This window comes from Macaca fascicularis, chromosome 4 (assembly GCF_037993035.2).
Source record: "Macaca fascicularis isolate 582-1 chromosome 4, T2T-MFA8v1.1".
Taxonomy (NCBI): Eukaryota; Metazoa; Chordata; class Mammalia; order Primates; family Cercopithecidae; genus Macaca; species Macaca fascicularis.
Window position 1 is genome coordinate 31,107,088 of NC_088378.1, and position 20,842 is coordinate 31,127,929.

Below are 20,842 nucleotides of genomic sequence, written 5' to 3' on the forward strand. Positions count from 1 at the left end.
TTTTCAGATTGTTCTTAATACAGAAGCTAGAAGGAACACAGAAGGTGAATATTCTGTTTTTTCTTAACTACCTCTTAACCAAGGAGTGCTTCGATTCCACATTATTCATTAAATGATCTGAAGAGAACTTAAATCACCTTTTGTGTTGTCTTTAGCACTTTTTTTCAGTTTTCATTCTTTTTCTGGAAATATTATTTGGATGCTAACATTGTAGGTTTATTCTACAGTATTTCTCTAAGATAAATTTGCCTCATCTCATGGTGCTTTAGCTCTCTGGTCTCATTAGAGCTTTTTACTACCTAAACTCATTAGTTTTGAATATGTGCCCTCCACCAATGAAACTATCTAAGGTTGTCCTTAGAATTTAATTTTTAAAACCATTCATCTTCTGACTGTAAACTAATAATTACCTAAGCTGTATTTTTTTAAATATGTTTTTCTTAAGTCCAAGTATACATTTGCCTAGACCACTTTTGCTATTACGAAAGAGCACCGAAGTTCTGGTCACTTGCACATCAGATAATTTTTTCTAATTCAGTCCTCTTAATTCTGGAATTAAATGAATACTGGACAAAGCGACAGCTCACAAACATTGACTTTCCTCTTCTCATTTGCTTTTTTGGAGGTGCTTTTTTTTTTGGAATGCTAAGGATACGCTAGTTTTTAATGGTTAATATCAGCATGGCATGCTGCAAGATAATATCCATAACCAACAAGAGATTATAATATTATTAATTGACTTAGTTACTCTACTCTTGAATGAAAATTGTAATGGTATAACCGAGCATGAGGACTATTTTAAAATGGTTCAATAGAGTTCATTTCACTTAACAGAAACCTAAAGTCATGTATTTAATCAATTCCATTTAATTCCGTGTTGCACTCAGGGACCTAAAACTGCCTGAAAAGGCCTGTGAAAAATGTATCATAAATGGATTTAAATTTCTAAAACATTTAAGTTTTCTTTCTTGAGGCTGTTGTGAGAGATAGTATTCTGCTCTAAAGTAAGGAATCATTAAATCAGAAGGCAATAAGGGAGGTTACTGGAAACTTCTTCTTGTGGAAAGACAGTCTTAAATCATCTGAAAGAGTTACTGTTGCTAGCTGTTTTTATACATTAGAAAGTTTTAGGGACATAAATATAATAGCACCTTGTAGATGTTTCTTTTCTTTAGAAGTGCAAAAATCTGTTACAACCTGAGAAAGCCATTATTGAAAAAAAAGAAACTAACACCGAAAAAGGAACCAAATCTCCAAAAGAAGCTTCAGAAAAAGTACATCAGGTCATCTTAGGAATCACTTGATCAGGTTAATTTTAGAAGCAGGTTATCAGCTGAAATTGACCCAGAATTCACATACAATAGACACCGCTATGTCTGAACCATACTCAGTAACAGATATCAATATTTAAGCATACAACAGCACATGAAGTAAGAAAAGGCAGTAAATAGTAGGCCAAAGACCTGGATTCATTTTCTGCTCAAGCGTTCTCTAACACAGAGTTTCTCAAACGGTGTTCCCAGTACCTGCAAATCAACATTACCTGTATTGTTAAGCAAATTCACAGTCCTACCCCAGTTAACTGAATCAGAAACTCTGGTGGGGGCTGGTGGGGAAAGCTCCAGCATTTTTTGTTTTAGCAAGCCCTCCAAGTGATTCTGATGCATGCTAAAGTTTGAGAATCAATTCTCTAACACATAGTATAACAACTGTTCTTCAAATTCAGGTCAGGATCAATCAACAATTGCAGCAGTGCTCTGGAAATTATAAAGAATTGATCAATTTTAGTGATTATATTAAGGTTAGTGCCTGTGCTAATCAATCTAAAGAAAAAGGAAATCCAATGCAAAAATGAGTTTACCTGATAATGAGTACCAAACTGAAAACATTCAATTTCTGCCTTTCCCATTCTCTTGTTTTTATATTTAGGTCATCTTGCCCGACTTTGATGTGCAAGATTTCTGCTCAAATTTGAGCAAGTTTTGATTGAAGCAAATTTTTTTTTTAACTCAACAATAGTGAAAGTGGTTGTGAGCCAACTGAGTCTGTTTCTTCTGTTCTCTTTCAGTGCACTGTGAGGTCAGTGAATGGAATCCTTGGAGTCCATGCACGAAGAAGGGAAAAACATGTGGCTTCAAAAGAGGGACTGAAACACGGGTCCGAGAAATAATGCAGCATCCTTCAGCAAAGGGTAACCTGTGTCCCCCCACAAATGAGACAAGAAAGTGTACAGTGCAAAGGAAGAAGTGTCAGAAGGGAGAACGAGGTACAATCATAATAACAAAATGTGCTTGTTTGAATCCTCATAATCTGTTGCACTTTTCATTTTGTTTCTTAGGAAACATTTGGCATTATCTCTCATGCCTAATATCCTAAAATGTGTACCAAACAAGAACGTTGCTTATAAATTACAGAATATAGATGTGGTAATTCCAAAATATGGAGCCTGATGTCAGAACTTTAAACTACTATAGAAGTGTGGTAATTGAACTTTGATGAACTGCGTTGTATTGTAAGCATTTAGGGCATTATCTTTAATATAATCTGCTTTCCTAGTACTTAGAAAATTTTTGGGAAGTCTCATAAATACAAAGTCTAATGACTTTTGGTATAAGAACAAGACAAAGAAACACTGCCATCAAACATTCCTTTCCTCACTGCCTGCAAACCAAAGTAGGGAAATTTAGTGGTAAGCTTTTGTAGCTAAGCATATATATATATAATATATAATATTATATATTATATATAATTATATATTATTTTATATTATATAATATGTAAATATATTAATATTTATATTATATAAATATATTATATATAAATATATAATGTATTATGTATTATATACAAGCATATAATGTATATAATATATAATATATGCTTAGCTACAAAAGCATATATATATATATATAATTTTATATATATATATATAAAATTAATTAAAGACAGAATATCATTCTGTCATCCAGGCTGTATTACAGTGGTGTCATCATAGTTCACTGCAACCTCAAACTCCCAGGCTCAAGCAATTATCCCACCTCAGCTTCTCAAAATGCTGGGATTATAAGCGTGAGCCACCATACCTGGTCAGTACAGTTAATACTGACTTTATTTTGAATAAAATGATCAAGGCCACATTTTATGAATATAGCAAAATCATTAAAGATACTTGTCTCCAGATTTCTTTTCATATCACACTAACTTTATAGACCAGATTACAGAACCTATTCCATCAGTATTAACTATTAGAATTTGCTATGAAATCAACAAGGAGAAATATACCATTTAATAATATGATCCATTAGGGTGAATAAACTTCCAGCTAGAAGACCCTCAGTTGCCGATCTTTAAAATATCATTTTTCTATCTTTCTCATTAACATCTTTAGCACCACTTCCTACAAATAATACGTTGTGTAGTTTTATGTAACTATTGGCAGTTATCTGGTGAGTCTATAAATGATCTTCTCAATTAATTCCAAAGGGGTTTGATTGCCTCTGTAGTTGACCTTTCTTAGCTTATTTCTCCATAGTTGACGTTTATTAGGCTATTTCATTCATTTACTAGCTTATTTCATTCATTTATTCATTCAACCTGGTTTTATTATATTCTTACTTTATGGCTATGCACAGTACTAGGGCCTAAGGATTCACAACTGAATGGCGTACTGTCTCTCTATTGTGAAGGTACACCGTGAAAGGTTGAGATGTTTGAACAGATAATCACAACATCATAGAGTAAGGGAGATTATAGACATGTGAACTAGTTTAAAGAGAACACGGAAGAGGACACTGCAAACTTGAACATTGCTTATACAAGAGAGAATTTGGGTCACCTGTACATTGCAAAGAAACATCCATTATGCCAAAAGAATTGGCCCTCACCAAAAGCTATAAAACCTGCTTCTGCCATTCTAATCAAGTAGTTAATGTGAAAAAATTCTTGAAGACATGGGCTATTTAAAGAGAACTTCAAACTTTTGTAAATTTGTAGGAGGTTTTGATTAAAATTTAGTTTAAGGAATGAAAGCTGGCTAGTGAAAAAGCCTTTTGGCATTTGTTACCAATTAATTTAAAACATCTTAGATTTTAAAAGTTGGATTTGGAAGTCAAATATTTCATCATTCTACTTGTTGGTATGCTCCCATTGCCATACATTTACTTATGTTTACTAAATTTCTTTAAAATTTAATGACTTACAGGTAGGTGGTCTTTGCTCATATCATTCTTTTCACAAAGATTGTATATTATTAATCAGTATTCAGTATGCATTCCTTTTAAAATATAAGTGAAGAAAGTTATCCAATAGCAGAATTAAATCACAATTCTAATTACATTTTACTACTTTTACTTGAGAATGTGATCTTTCAATAGAGTATATTTTAGTAGCACTTGACTTAAACATTAACATTGAAAATGTCAGCTGTTAAAACTGGCATTTATCTCATCTAGAAAAAGATAAAATAAATAATACCACAAGAAGTTTGAAACAGTAACCTGTGACATAAGATTTTGCTCAAAACTGTCTTTCTGGTTTGTTTTCTTCCCCTCTGAGGATACAGTGACATTTTACATTTACAAAGAGAAGTTTATACAGCTAGAAAAATTTAGGTGTTTTATTTTTTCAAATTTTATAAAATATAGACTAACAAGTGGCAAATACGAATCATATTTACAATTTACTTTCCAGATTTAGTCCTACTTTTATTTTTCTTCATTTATTTTTCAAGGTGTTTATCAAATACTTTTTTTAAGTAGCCTAGAAACTTAAGGTAGGAAGAAAATCACTTCTCTCTTTGTTGTTTATCTCTCTAATCCTCCAGTTTTCTTAACTTCTCTTAAGGTTTAGTTAGCCAGTATCCTATTTGAACACAAACCAGATAGAAAAGTAATAATGACCTCTGGACATCCCACCCTATCCTCTCTATCAAGCATCATATCAAAATAATAACATTATCCAGGGTCTTCATTTAGGCTCTACTATATATTTATATATTATGTATAATATATAATAAAAATATCTTGACAATTACTCGTCTTGAATTTATAACCTAAAGGATAAGATCCCCACATATACATAGAGAGAAGCATATCATCAGAGCAAATTTAGTAGAGGACTTTATCTTTATATTTTTCTATATAAGTTGACATTTCTTATTTTAAGTAGAGTAAGCATTAGAAACATTTAATCAACTTCAAAGATAAACACCATAAGTGGTACGGTACAGACATGACTTCCCCTCACACTTAGGATAGCTATTATTTGAGTTGCTCCCAGATGCTTATAGATTAAAAAAATCAGAAGATTCTTTTAGGTTCATAGCTTGAGCATTTCTAGATGAGCATACTAAAAGATAAAGCTTTTCTTATAAAATTAAAGCTTGAATTTAAAGTTAGGTCTGTGATCCCTGCCTAAGAGGTTAACAATAGACAGAGGTAGATAACTCATATCTGAAAAAGGTAGGAAGCATGTGTTCAGGATTTTTTCTGCTCCATTGAAATTGCCAAAGGCAAGATCTCCAGGGAAGAATGATAAGATCCAGAAATGACTTTTCAAAATGTACACAAATAAGAAGTTGAATAGAAGAAAATAGTTTGTAGGAACAGAGTGGATTCATCTAGTTGGGAGATGCTTTTCAAATATGTATGTGTTGCAAAATCTTACACACATTTTTTCTTCACTACCATTTTCTCATGCTTAGAATAAGTTAACCCGAGGAGATAAATTTAATTGTTGTATCCTTACATTTAAATTATCTCATGTATTTGTTTACAGTATTTCAGATTATTCCCCTTTACTTGACATGCTACCTTTTAATCAGCCTGAATTTCTCCATCAATTACTAACTTTAGTAAGAGGTTATTACCAATAGAATTCTTTCTAGCTTGAACTTAATTGAATTATATATTTGAAATATCAAAAATATAGATTTTAAGAGATTATACAGACTAGTATATAAACTATTATCACATGTGTATTGAAACATCATATTTAAGTAGAAGTAAACAAGGAGAAAATGCATTTCCAGTGATTGCCAGATTTTATTTATTGACTTTTTGGACATACAGTGTGTAACCATCTCAGATAAGGAAAACTGAAACAGCTCAGGAAGACGTGTGTATACCTGCACTTGATGTAAAAAGGTAGTTTTGTGTATGTGGTGGTGGAAGCAGAGTCAACAAACACATTTTTCATTCATTTGTACCTTCCTCTAATTAACTAAAGAGAATTTCCTATAGATGGTTTTTAAGGCAACACACCAAGAATAAAAGAAATTTTGTTCTTTGGTTAATTTTATGAAAAAGATTCTTATTAGTCACGTTAGTGTAAGATCTTGGGATAGGAAGGAGAGAGAAGAGTACGTTGCTGGAGGAAGTGAGGTGGAGATCTACCTTCCTGGTATAAAGATAAGCTAGCATTCATTCCACCAGAGAAACAGAAAAGGAACCCTTTAAAATAGAAAGAAATAAAATGTTTAGGGACACTCCACGGAAGAAACAAATGTGGGAATCATTGTATTATTGTACTATTTGTGTATACTCTAGGTTGCCTTACATACTTTCTCAAAATTAAGTATAATAAAAGTCTACCAGGCATTACATAAAGGAAATGTCTTATGTGTTAACTTATAAAGTGTTATGAATCATGCCCTCTAATACCAATATTATAAATACATATTATGTTTATTGTAAGTACTATATTTAAATTACAATAAGATCAGTTTTTAAAAATCTAAGCCAAAATGGCAGTGAGTCTGTTGTGTTTCCTCTGCTGTCCTTTAGTTTATGCCTTAAAAAATAACTACTCCACTGCTGTATCATTGAGTTCTATGGAAAGGATTTATTATATTAAATATTAATTCAGATTTAAAACAAGATATTTAGCTAAGATTCCCAGTACAATTCATCAAATCCATATAGATGGATTTATTAGCTCAAAATTGTGGATGCCAACTGGCTTTGAGTATTTATTTCATGTCCTCTCCCTACTTTAACCTCATGAAGACCAGCTGACCTGAAGACAGTCATCCTGGTTAAGCACTGGGGAGTGGGATCTTTCTACTCTTTCCCTACACCTGTTAGTGCACTAGTCTCTTGACATAGTTCTGAGAAAAAAATTAACAAAGTACAGAGCTGAGATAATAATGGCATTAGAGAATGTGGTTCTCAACTGTGGACAACTTTGCTCCCCAAGACACATTATTATTTGCTAAGAGGACCAAGGATGAGAAATCTTGGTGTAAACTCAATGGTCTCTCTTGTGTCTCTTTTTATCCTTCTTGGGGCCTAGCCATTCCCTACCTAAATGGGTTGCTTGTTCAGATTCTGGGGAGGATCAATTGCTACCAATGAAAACCGTTGGTATATTTTGCTCCCCACTATAAAGGCAAAAATCAATTTTACTCAAAGTTAATATTCTTTTAATTTAAAATATTCCAGAGCCACACAAAAATATTCTACTATATTTAAAACCTCCAAGAAAGGTAGACTATTGTAATAAATAACAAGCCTTGTTTTCAGAGAGATATTCCTTAATGTAAATGAATGTATTCTCCTTTTTTTTTTTTTTTTTGAGATGGAGTCTCACTCTGTCGTCCAGGCTGGAGTGCAGTGGCGCGATCTCGACTCACTGCAACCTCCGCCTCCTGAGTTCAAGTGATTCTCCTGTCTCAGCCTCCTGAGAAGCTGGGATTACAGGCACATGCTGCCATGCCTGCCTAATTTTTTGTATTTTAGTAAACCCGGGGTTTCACTGTGTTGGTCAGGCTGGTCTTGAACCCCTGAACTCAACCCCTGAACTTTAATTAGATGCAAATTAAGCAGCACATTATGCAGAAATTTCTAGGAAAAGGGTGGTAACTTCTAGGTCGTTGAGTTGTTGCTATGAAAAGGGGTGGTAATTTCTGGGTGTTGCCATGGCAATGGCAAACTGACATGGCACATTGGTGGGTATGTCTTTTAGAAAGGTGCTTCCACCCCATGCCTGTTTTAATTAGTCCTCAGTTTGATCTGGTGTCTGAACTCCACCTCCAGAGTCAAGTCTCACCTCATGAGTCAAGCCCTACCTCCTACCTCACTACTAATCTTTAAAATCTCTCATAAAAACATGTTTGGTCTTCAGATGCTCTTTAACCATGGTCACATATGACCTATTATTTGTTTTTATATGATTTTTTTTCTCCTTAGCTATATTACTCAATCCTTATTCCTTTTTTTTTCTTTCCCACCACCTCCAATTTAATCGCTGAAACATCACATCACCTTGTAAATTCAGTGGACAAGTATCAGAATGTATTATCCATATAGGTGAAAACATTTTATAACCTCAGTGACAGGCCCCAATCTCTTATTGTTTCCTCTGCCATTGACATTATAATAGCAGGATCTTTGTGAGGATTCTTTGTTGCCTAGGTTTTTGGGTTTAAGACTGAACTGACAGGCTTTATATGCACAGTTGACTCGCCTGTGTCATAATGAAGCAGCAGAATCACAGCCAACACCTGGATCAATGTAGAAAAAAAAAATGAAATAACAGTTATTAAGTTTCTTGCCTCTAACACATTTTACATCCTATTATATGTTCTTAAACTTCTCAACATTAAAGAAAAAGCTCTGCAGAAAATAAAAAGCCTTTAGTTCATGACTTGCAATCCTTGATATATCAGTTTTTAGAACTCAACCAGCAGTTACAATTCAGACCAAGTTTGCTCCATACCATTTTTGTAGACTCCCTGAGATTTTGGGGATTTTATTAACAGTGGTCAAAAATCATGGTGGACATTATTCGTGGTGGGAAATACTTAATTGTTATTATTATCCATGTAATTCCTTCATTCCTATGATAGCATAAAAATTATTTGTAGGCTTTTCTGCTAATTGGTGTGTACCTCAGCATTCCTATTTTAAAACAGACTTTGTAATAAATGATCCTTGAAAATGTCCATATTCTCTGAGATTTCACTTAGTGATATTTATAAATATCTAGTGCTTTGTGACCCATTGGTGAGTGTGACATAACACACAGTGGTCAGATTATTGAATAGAGTGTTAGCATTCTTCAGCTCCTAAGCAAACAATGATCTTGCCATTGTTTAGATCAGCTGCATGAGGATTGTTTCAGCTAGCTTTTGCTGCATAACAAATAACCTCAAAACATAGAGGCTTAAAACAACAACCACTTAACAATTTGTGGCTGGGCAATTAAGGCTGAAACCTATTGGGCAATTTTGATCTTGGCTGGGCTCCATCACATTGTTGGATGGCTGGAGAATGAGGAAATTGCCATGTTTCTATTATCATCAAGATGGCAGGAGGTCCTACAGCCTTCCAAAGTAGAAAAAGTGAAGTCATTCCTCTTGAGGCTAGGCACAGAACCTGCCATAGTTTTTACTTCCACCACATTCTGTCAGCCTATACTAGTTATAAGCCTATTCCTGATTCAAGAGTTGAAGAAACAGATTTTATCTCTTGGCAGGAAAAAGTGCAAACTTACTTTGCAGGGTGGCATGCATACATAGGGTGGGAGAGGAGAATTATAGCCGTTTTTGCAATCTACCCTAGAGGTCTTTCTCTTGTTTGTAGTTAGATTAGTGTGATTGCTCATTCATTTAACAAGCTCTTACTGTCTGAAATGCAGTAAGAGATTTGTATTTCCTTTGTAAATTTCCTTCCTTCCTTTGTAAAAACAGTCAACTGTTGATGCAGGACATGTTGCGTTGGATATTATTTCTATTGTACTTTCTAATTTGTAAAGGGCAGAATAGGAAGAACAAATAAAATGTGAGGCCAAGATACCTTCATACGCTCAACAAATATTTATTAAACTTCCACCACATGCTGGGCACTCGTAGGTGCTGAGGATAAAGCAGTACACAAAAAAAGACAAAATTCTTTTCATCATAGATCTTATATTCTAAATGGTTTATATCAGTCCATATGGTAATGACCATAGAGGATCAGCCCTTTCGTAAGCATATACCTTTGTTAACAGTTTTCACCTTTGTGATTTGTACCTCCAGTAGCTACTGTCTTCATTAGATTTTCCTAACACATTACAAAGACATTTGTTAATGCTGGCAAAAATGAAATTTCTCTGCTTACATTTCATTTTGGTCTCAATGTTAATACATCTATTTTTTCTGTGACCACCATGTTGATGTGCTAATATGCTTTTGTAAGATGGCTAAGTAGGGTTAAAGGTACAGCTTGTGGTTGTGGAACAAGGCTGAGTTAACCGGCCCTTTGGAGAAATGACCCCAAGACCTTGGCTTCCTTTACAGCCTGTTCTAGCCAACTGAGATCCCTGCCAATTAGGAGGGTTCCCTAGAGAGAGACTCGGAGAGCATCAGCATAAATTTAAATTCTGGACCCCCAAATATAGTTTCCAAAAGAAGCTTCTTGTCCTTTGCTAATTGCAAAGTAAACATTTCTCCAGCAAAAAGACACTCCCTCCTTTCTCTCCTGTTCTCCTTCCCATCTCCTTAATAGAGTCTCTCCTTAAAACTGCTAGTGTTGCCGAAACCTCTTTGGCATAGGAGACACCCCACATTTGAAGGCACAAAGAATTATTCTTTCCATAGATCATCATCTTGCTTTTTATCTCCTCCAGCAACTTCTTCATAGAAGCATTACAGACTAACTTTGTAGATGTCATAGTCTGCAGAAAGGAGTAGATGCCTTATCCTTGGGCCTCTCAAGAGATGTGACTAAGTAGGCTATCATTGGCATGACAAAATGGATAGGAATGGAAAATTCTTCAAAACCTCTTAATCCACTTTTTCTCACTCTCTTCTACATGCCCTTCTCTTTCTATTTAATGTCCTACTCAGTTCCTTACCTTTCATTTAAAGCATCCCGTTTCTCACGTCCCAAATCAGAAATACCTTTCTAAAATTTTTCTGTTTTTCAGTTTCTGTAAAAAAAATATTTACATGACATACTTATTACTTTAATAGCAAAACAATATATTAGCATGTATCGCTCAATGATAGTCCTTTTTTCACCAAGCTCACTGTTCTGCCATTCTGCAGGACATTTTAATTGAAAATGACAGATCTCAAATTATCTTAGGCAAGAAGAAAATTATTGGCTTAACCACAGACTGCACTAAGTCCTCAAACAGTATCACTGGGTCCATCGCCTTCTGCTCTCACCCTTTCTCACCATTTCAGCTCACATTGCCTTCATTCCTCATTGTTTGTTGGCCTTATTCTCCTCTGCTGCAGAGTCTTTCTCCTTTTGGGAGGAAAACTGGCTCCCGGCAGCTCCAAGTCTATATATCCACATTGCTCCAAATAAAAAAGGATAGTGTTCTTACTCTCCCTTTCAGTATCCCTGCACCCAATCTCATGAAAGGATTCCAGTGGACCCTGCTTTGAATCACTGTGGCAGAGGAATTAGGGTCCTGAGATTGGTCTGTCTAAGTAAAATGCCAGCAGTTGAAGCCAGGGTCAAGTGAACCATTTTGATTGCTGCCTCTGTTTAGAAACAAGGGTACTGACAAAAACACAACAGATGTAAATCATCCCCCATCTCTCCCCACCAAACAAGAAACAAAATTTACCAAATCTAGAAACGTATGTTCTTTTACAAGATAATCCCTTTTCAATACTGGTTTTGAAAATAATTTTAAGTGAGGAAGAGTAACCAAAGTTTTTTTTCCATCTATTTCAGACTAAACACACGTTTAGGATAATGTTAAGAATATTTCAATTTAACTATTTTTTTCTAGTTTCTCTGCATTTGCTAGAAACTTTTTTATGGAAGTAAACTGCTTTAAATGAATAGAAAAAATAATCTACTATGCATATGAATGGTTTCTGGATTTGAATTGTGCAGGCTTAAGTAAAGACATGTCCATGTCCATTTCTAGTTGCTGAGGGTTCTTTGTGAAATGCACCAGTGTGGGCAATGACCTTTTACTTGATTATGCACAAGGCCACTGAAACGTTAAAATTAACTCTAACCTAATTACTGAACTCCGGTGTTTATACTGTGTATACACCACCAGGTCATAGCTCTAGCCTCTGTGAGCCCCAGCTGCCATAATTGAGAAATATGTCTTGCAAATGGTTGTTTTGTTTACTTGTTGTTTCTGCTGGAAGAGCTTGCTTTTCCCATTTTTGCAAAGAATCAGATGTAGGGAAGAGTTTCTGAGTACAGTTTAATTACATTTTACATCTCAACGCAAAACATGTACATCTGTAAATGAGACATTCCTTTTACTTTTGCATTACATAAAATGTAATATCTGAAGGCACAATGCCACTTACTATTCACTTTTTTGAGTAAAGCACATTTTAGGTAATATCAATATACTAAATTCACATGCAGAAAGGATGAATAGTTGCTAATTCCAAAAATAAAAGATATAGAAAATATGTGCATACTTAGGATCATGAGTTAATATCTAATTAATTAAAACTCATGAACAAAAATTATTGTCTTAATTGACAGAAATAAGAACCTAGGCTTTCATAATGTAATTAGTAGTTTTCATAATGTAACTAATTGGATGGCTAATTATTTTTTATGGAACATGTAAATATGATAGTAAAATATTTCTCACAGTAATAAATACAATTGTAAACATCTGCTATGCTGCTTATCTGTTTTCCAGCCAACAGCAAAATCATGAAGGGATTTTGTTTTATTTCAAATTTGGTCTGTTTCAACAGCTAAGATACAGTTACTAAAGTATTTCATTGGCAAACCTGTAGTGGCTTCACATTTGTCTAGTTTGTCAGGGTCTTGAAATGTATAAGACAAGGGAGTTTTTAAATTTAATTTCTCTCCATCAGCCCCTTGGCTTTCTACCATGTTTTATACCCTTCCTTCTACCTTGTCACCCTTTCCTTCCATCTCGGCAGATTTCTTCTATTTTAATTAAAATTATCTGCTCATAGAATAACTGTTTCTTCTCATGTTCATGATCTTCAAAAGCTAATGTTTAATATTTGCAATGTCAACCTAGTGAACTATAAAAGTACTGAAATAATTTAAAAACCAGAACCATCTCAGTTAAGCTACGGGTTTGTTATTTGTTTTATTCATTTCTTTGTTTGGTTTACCCAAAAGCTATATTTTTAATATCAATAATGATGTGCATGCTCTTGTGAAAACACAAAAGCCTAAAAGATACATAAATAAAAAATTAATAATCTCACTCTCCCTCAGTCCAGTTCTTCCCCTGAGAAAAACAATATGAAAGTGGGCTGTATATTCTTCCACATTAATCTTCTGTTTATAGAAATAGACATATAAAAGTTCCATAGAGAATGAATATATTATTTTCTTTATAAAATGCTTTTGACTTTTCTTTCTATGTCTACAGAAAAAGAGTAAATTGTGCACCTTGGTAGCTCAATAGTGTGTGTGTTTACTGTGTCATTTTAAAATTTGTATATCATGGACGTCTTTCTAATTCATCTTTTTAATAGCTGCAGAATGTTACATTCTATGAATATCACATAATGTGTTCAACCATTCTGCCATTGATGGATAGTAAAATTGTTTCCCATTTTTTTGCTCTTCTTACTATAACAAAAATCTCTATCATGTTAATGAACTGATGCATTCACTTTCTATCAGAGGAAAAGGAGGTGATGCATCATGGAATTTAGAACACAGGCTTTGGAACCATGTGGTTTCAAATTTCATTTGTGCTTTTAACTAGCTCTATGACTTTCAGCAAATTCTTTAGCCTTTATATATCCCATTTTTCCCCATCTGTACAATGGGATAATAACAGTAACTATGTTACAAAATTGTAGGGAGAAGTTATGAGTATGTATAAAACTCTCAGACTTGTGCCTGGCGCAGAGTAAGCACTCAATAATCCTGAGATCTAATATTAAATGTAGTCCCAAACATTGGATGGATAAACCAAAGGATGTGAACATTTTAAATATTAATATATTCTGCCAGATTATTTTTCAAAAAGGTGTTTCTGTTCACATGTGGAATACATCAAAAATACCTGTTTCCTCATATCCTGACTCTAACTGTATGTTATTAGTCCTTTAAACTCTTGCAAATATGATAGATTGACAAATGCTATTCTATTGTTTTATTGACATTTTCCTATTTATAAGGCTAATCTCATGTTTAGAGGCTATTCAAATTTCCACAGGATGCCTATTTGTATGTTTTGTCCAATTTTCTGATTTTTCTATTGAGCAAAACACCACTTAATAGGAATTGTTTGTATATTAGAGATTAACCTTTTGTCATGTGCATAGCAAATATTTTTCTTATTCTAGTATTTATTTGACTATAATGAGTTTTGATTATCTTTTTTTATATTACTGATATACTTGAGTTAGTTTATTTTTTTCCCTCAACTTTCATTTTAAGTTCCGGGGTACATGTGCAGGATGTGCAGGTTTGTTACATAGGCAAACGTGTGCCAGGGTGGTTTGCTGCACAGATCGTCCCGTCACCTAGGTATTAAGCCCAGCATCCATTAATTATTCTTCCTGATGCTCTCCCTCCCCTCGGCCACAACAGGTGCCAGTGTATGTTGTTTTCCCTCATGTGTCCATGCGTTCTCATTGTTCAGCTCCCATTTGTAAGTGAGAGCATGCAGTGTTTTGTTTTCTGGTCCTGTGTTAGTTTGCTGAGGATAACAGCTTCCAGCTCCATTCATAAAGGGCATGATCTGATTCCTTTTTATGGCTGCATAATATTCCATGGTGTATACGTGCCACATTTTCTTTATCCAGTCTATCATTGATCACCATTTGGGTTGATTCCATGTCTTTGCTATTGTGAATAGTGCTGCAGTAAACATATGAATGCATGTATCTTTACAGTAGAATGATTTATATTCCTTTGGGTATACACCCAGTAATGGGATTACTGGGTCAAATGGTATTTCTGCCTTCAGATCTTTGAGGAATTGCCAACTTACTTCCACAATGGTTAAACTAATTTACACTCCCACTAACCATGTAAAAGTGTGTCTATTTCTCCACAACCTCACCAGCATCTGTTTTTGGTGGTTTTTTTTTTATCTGTTTTCTGTTTTTTGTTTTGTTTTTTGTTTTACTTTGTTTTGTTTTTGTAATTACAACTTCTCCTTCTCGGATGCTGATTTTAATAAAATTTGTTAGGTACTGCAATCTTACATGTGTGGGTATTAATTCACAAGCATTACAGGTGACAGTTGTGTGCCAGACATAGTGCTAGGCACACTAGTGTAAATATTTTTGTGTGTACTTATGATCATAGGTATATGTAAGCTATCTTGCCTTGTATCCCTCATAAACTCTTCTGCCTCTGCTGATGTAATTAAGAAGACTTATGTTAGAACTAATTCTAGATTTCCTCCTCTTGTGTAGGAATAACAAAACATAAAACATCAGAATAAGTCAAAAGTTACCTTGGAGATGCACACTTCATCATTCTTTTTTGCAATAAGCAACACCAAAGAGTTGAAGTGATTTTGCCTAAGTGACCTTATCACAGGGCTGGTAATGACAGAAAACAAATGTGAATCCTAGTGCATTATGGTTTCCACTGTATCATAAGACTTTATGGACACAATGTTTTGCGTAGTATTGTTTACCATGAACTGTGTTGACGTTGTTAATTCAATTTGTGGAGCTATCCAGATATTTAATAATGTATCACCATACTAACTGCTTACTTGCTTCTTTTGTTTTTTTAATCACTTCTTAGAGCCTTATTTTTAAGCACCAAGGGGAGCCACTTACTTGAGCCACTCTCCCCTGCTGCAATGGAAAACAGTCTCCCTTCAATAAAATGGCTGTTCTAGCAGTTTGTTCTCGCTGAACGATGTGGCTTGGGGCCAGGTATTCTGTAAAGCAGATTTCAGCATTAGACTAAGAGAGTTATCCTCAGAAAGGTGTTCTGAGAAGGGCTGCCAAAAAAGTTGAGGCTTAAAAAAATGTAAGTAGGAGTAGTAAGAGGAGACTTTTAGTGGGCAACTTTTAGCGGGCATTTGACTGGGTCTTGCTTTCCTCCTGGTAATAGATTGCTTGGCTATCTACAGATGCTTACAAGATGAGAAAATTGAAGTAGAAAAGAATTGTTTTAAAATGGATTTTAGCAACAGAACCCTCTGCTCAGTTAAAATTGTATGTAGAGCCCAATTTATACAATGATAAAAAATAGATGTGCCTTATTATTTGCAAAGATGTGGGAAAAGTTGGAACTGTCTTGCACTATTGATGGGAATGTAAAATAGTACAGTCAGCCACTATGAAAACAGTATGTTGGTTTCACACACACACACACACACACACACATATATATATGTATAATTACCATATAATTCAGCAATTTCATTTGAGTATACACCCAAATGAATTGAAAATAGAATCTCAAAGAGATAGTTTTACACCCATGTTCATAGCAGCATTATTTACAATAGCTAAAAGTTGGGATGGCAGCAACTAAAGTGTTCATTGATGGATGAATAGATTAAACAAACTGTGATATAGACAGACAATGAGATACTATTGTCTTTAAGAAGGAAGAAAATTCTAACTCATGCCACAGCATAGATAAACCTTAAAGACCTTATACTAAGTAACTTAAACCAGTTACAAATGGCAAATACTATATGATTTTACTTATATGAAGTACCTAAAGTAGCAAGTTAATAGAATAAAAAGTAGAATGATAGTTGCCAGGAAGTAGGGAAGGTTAAATGGCGAGTGATTGTTTAATGAATACAGACTTTTCAAATTTTGCAAGATGAAAAGAGTTCTGAAGATGGATGATGGTGATGGATATACAACAGTGTGAATTTACTTAATGCCATTGAACTGTACACTTAAACATGGTTAAGATGGTTATGTGTTTTTTACCCCAATTTAAAATAAAATAAAAACAAACTAAGTGCTTCTATTGAAGTAAGGTCTAGCCAACCAGTAGCTCTGTACCAAAGTACTGTATTTTAAAACTGTTGAACAAGATGTTTTCTAAAACCTCTTTTACATTTTTCAGTTTTAATCATGGTAAAATCTGTATTTGACATTCCTGTGGACTTTTTCCTACAGAAAAGCACAAAACGTTTTTCTTAGGAAAATTGCTTGACTCTCAGAAGGAAAAATATATCAGTGTGCTCCCCAAGGCATTGTGCAGAGGTTATATCAGATGTCTTGGAGTCCATTATGCTGTAGCTGTAGGATGTTGTAGGGTAGCATGCAATAAGTAGCTTTGAGAAGTGGCTCTCTAATGATATACTAACATGCTGGGCTTTGTATTTCTTTCTTTCTAGGTTTTCTCCTCAAGTTCATATTCATTTATACCAACTTATAGAAACATCCCTTCCACATTTGTCATTATGACTATAGTAAAACTATGGAAAACAAAGATAAAACTGTAACATTCCTAAAACATATACTGTATACATAGCCTTTAACTTGTAATGTTTAACACATGACACTGTATCACTTTAAACAATATATCTTCCTCTTATTTGTCCCATCGAATCCTCTCACATAATGTTTTTTTTTTCATGATTTCTGTCACTTATCCTTCCTCTTTTTGATTGCTAAATATATAATCTAAAACATTAGATTGCAAACTAGCCTCAAATTGGCTAGAAGCTTGGGAGAACTACTCTGAAAACTTTTTATATAAACTCTAAGGAAGTCAAATTTAGAAAAATCTCAGCTGCTGGACTTGGATCCCATTAACCACTGGTCATTTATAATTAATATTAATAAATGGCAGATGACACATGTATATTGCTTAACTAAAAATGTGTGTGTAATAGCAAATTTTTAAAAAGTTAGTTAAGACCTTAAGGACTTGAATATATGTATCGGAATAATGAAAAGAACAAAACTATCAACATGTGATCTAGTATCTTCTAACTACAAGCACCTAAAATTACAGAGGAAACAGAAGTATTTTTAACTCATCATATTAAACATTGTATTGCCATGAACCTCTAGACCTTTACACTAAAATGCCTGTTTCACAAGCCTATATTAATCTGGACAATACACTTATGAATCATTATAGATATACAGATATAAATATATATATACACTCACACACATTCACACATACACACACCTAACTGTTAATCTCCTAGTCTAAAACCAAATTGTTTAATATATATGGTTTTTATAATCAGAAAGAAAAAAATAATATCCAAATGCTGAGTTGCTTTAAATCCTAATGTTCCATAGAGCCCCACTAAATAATATAACAGCTGGCAGGGATTTATTCATCTCTAGACACTAAGGAGTTAGGGCACAGTAGTTCAGTTACCTGGTTATATAATTCTGGGAATCCATATGATGATTAAAATGGAAATGAGACCTCCAGTTATTGCAATGAAGGTAAAATGGTTTTCCAGGGGAATTACACTTGGACTCAAAATTACCTTACAAAAAGCCAAAAGACAGAAAAATTCATTCACTTGGGTTATATGTCCTTATTCAACCATATCCATTACCATAAGCATATTAACATAAATTCTTTCCGATTGGACTGTGATTTAATAATATTATTTGTTTAATTGTTGGCAATTTTACATAATTATCTCACTTAATTCTTTAAATATTCCAGGCATATATGCATTATTGTTATCGACTGCATTTTAAAGATGAGGAAATTGAGACTTTGAGTGTGAGTAGTGAATTTCACACTCAAAGACCAGGACTCACACCCAGACCTAATTCTGAGTCCACTGATATTTCAAGTATTTGAGGCTGATGAAAAGAGTATATAACTACCTTAAGAATGCCAGTTAATAAGTAAGTTAGTCAGTACTAGAACCTAAATCTTTTGTCAATCTGATCTTTCCATTCTATCTTTTTCAACACTTTTGCCCCATGTTCAAGATGATCATTTATTTCTAATCATCTGCTCTTTTCTAACTATACTTATCACACATGAGGCTTTGCATCAACCATTATTTCTTGTTAAAGATACTATCATTGTTGAAAAAATTGAAAACCTTTTTTACCACCAAATCTGCTTCATCTTTCTGTTGACAACCATTTTGTTATTCAAAGAACAAACTTAACTAGCAAATAGGCCAGTGATTTCCTCTTTTGCTTCAAATCATACTGATGTTTTAAAGCCAAATAGTTTTCACAAATTGCCAACATCATATTCAAATGCACTAAATGGTTATGTTAGTGCTATTATGTTGTCTAAACAAAGGCGCTGTCAGTCAGTAGAGTCAGTGACCTTCAGGTTGTTAAGTGGTTTGTGCAATTTTCACAGGATTATGTTTAAATATAAATCCTAATAAAGAATCTCATTTAGCTTTTTAAAAGGTTGTAAAAATTAATACCTAATCCAATTTCTATAAAATAATATTGAAGACACAAAATAAAATTTACTAAAAAATGTATTTCAAAGGTTTGCATTTTCTACTCAACTTATGAAGCATATATGGTCTCCTAAATGCTGTGTGAATCATTGGACATGTCAGACACGAAGCAAACTCCCCACCCCAGGAGGCTTCTCAGCCCGAAGCAAGCTGAAAGTGAGTAGAGTTCCAAGAGGGAATACAACATGCATGTACGAGGAAAGCAGATGCAGCATGACTTTGGGTTTGTTCTTTGGGAACACACAACTATATGGAAAAATACATGCTGCTCCCAATTGCTGTAGACATCTGCTGATGGCACGTGAGATTGAGACTAGGGAATGGTGCAGAATTTCTCCTAGAGTATTGTAGTTTAACTTTGGAAGCAAGGGGAACTGGCTGTTAACAGAATATGAGTTTCATTCTGACATGAAAATTGCACAACATGTTCATTCATGTGGACACACAGTGGGCGTTAAGCTATTTCTTTATAAAAGCATGGGAGCATTGATTTCCTTTAGCAGTATTGCTTGATATCTATTTACAGTTTAGTTGGGTTGTCAAACATCAATCCACTTCTAATAGCATGTGTATTTGTGATACCTTGCTCGTGGCAAAGGCTTAAAAATTCAAAGAGGCTTTTAAATACTTTTTAGGCATGAAATTGAGCTCACAAAATAAGCTCGATGGCAAATTAGTCAGGAACACATGGATATGTTTCGTTTAAATTGTATACAGATTTTCAGAATTAAGATGTGGTAAAACCTACTAGCAGTCTATTAAGCCTTCTAAGGCACTTGCAACAGAACTAGAGCTTTGCAAATTCAAGGTTGGCCTAATAGAAAAAAGAACAAATTTGTGTTTGCATTTTAGCATTGCTTGAGTATTTTTACAAACAGTTCATTTAGCATAATTTTGAAATGGTGGATATGTTCTTATCAGAGGACTAAGAAGTATGAAGAGAGCAAAAGAAACATGTTTTAAAAATCAGGATAATAGATCCGTTAAGAAACTGCTTCTGTGCTAGCTTTTATTTTGTTACCATTGTCCTATGGGAAGATAGGACTATCTTTTCGAGTTGAACTCGAAAGTTATAGGACTATAACTTTTCTAGTTGATCTCCTTGCTACCGTATTCTCTAGAGCCACTAGAATGGAACTAGTCTTCCTCTGTTTCCTCAAAGATTTAAGTATGTGTATGATACACAGTTATTTATCACTTCAATAATAAAATAATTGAAAGTAATTGTACGGAGTCATAGAATTGAACATAGTCACCAACACATTTTTTTTTTTAAGTATTTTATGGTCTATTTGTGTTTCTTTTCAGTGATATAAGAGATTTACATTTGAATTACCCAAGAAAGTTTTCTTAGGGCAGTTCAAAGGGAAGTCTAACAGAAACAGTGTTTAGGTTGATGGAGAAGCTTTCTACCCTTGGGCAGCTTTCTCTTAAACTTTACGCTAACCATGGAATCATATGAGTGAGGAACTCTTAGACTTCTTTCATTTATATCCCTGACTTTAAGCATAGATGCATG

The 20,842-nt window shown here is 34.1% G+C and overlaps 1 protein-coding gene across 1 annotated transcript in view; it reads left to right on the forward strand.

Moving 5' to 3' along the window:
• RSPO3 (R-spondin 3) overlaps positions 1-20,842 on the forward strand; it is a 75,973-nt gene that overhangs the window by 34,354 nt on the left and 20,777 nt on the right. The window contains exon 4 of the mRNA XM_005551754.4: positions 2,069-2,266. Within this exon, the coding sequence (XP_005551811.3) occupies positions 2,069-2,266 (198 nt within the window). The remainder of the gene's footprint in view (positions 1-2,068; positions 2,267-20,842) is intronic.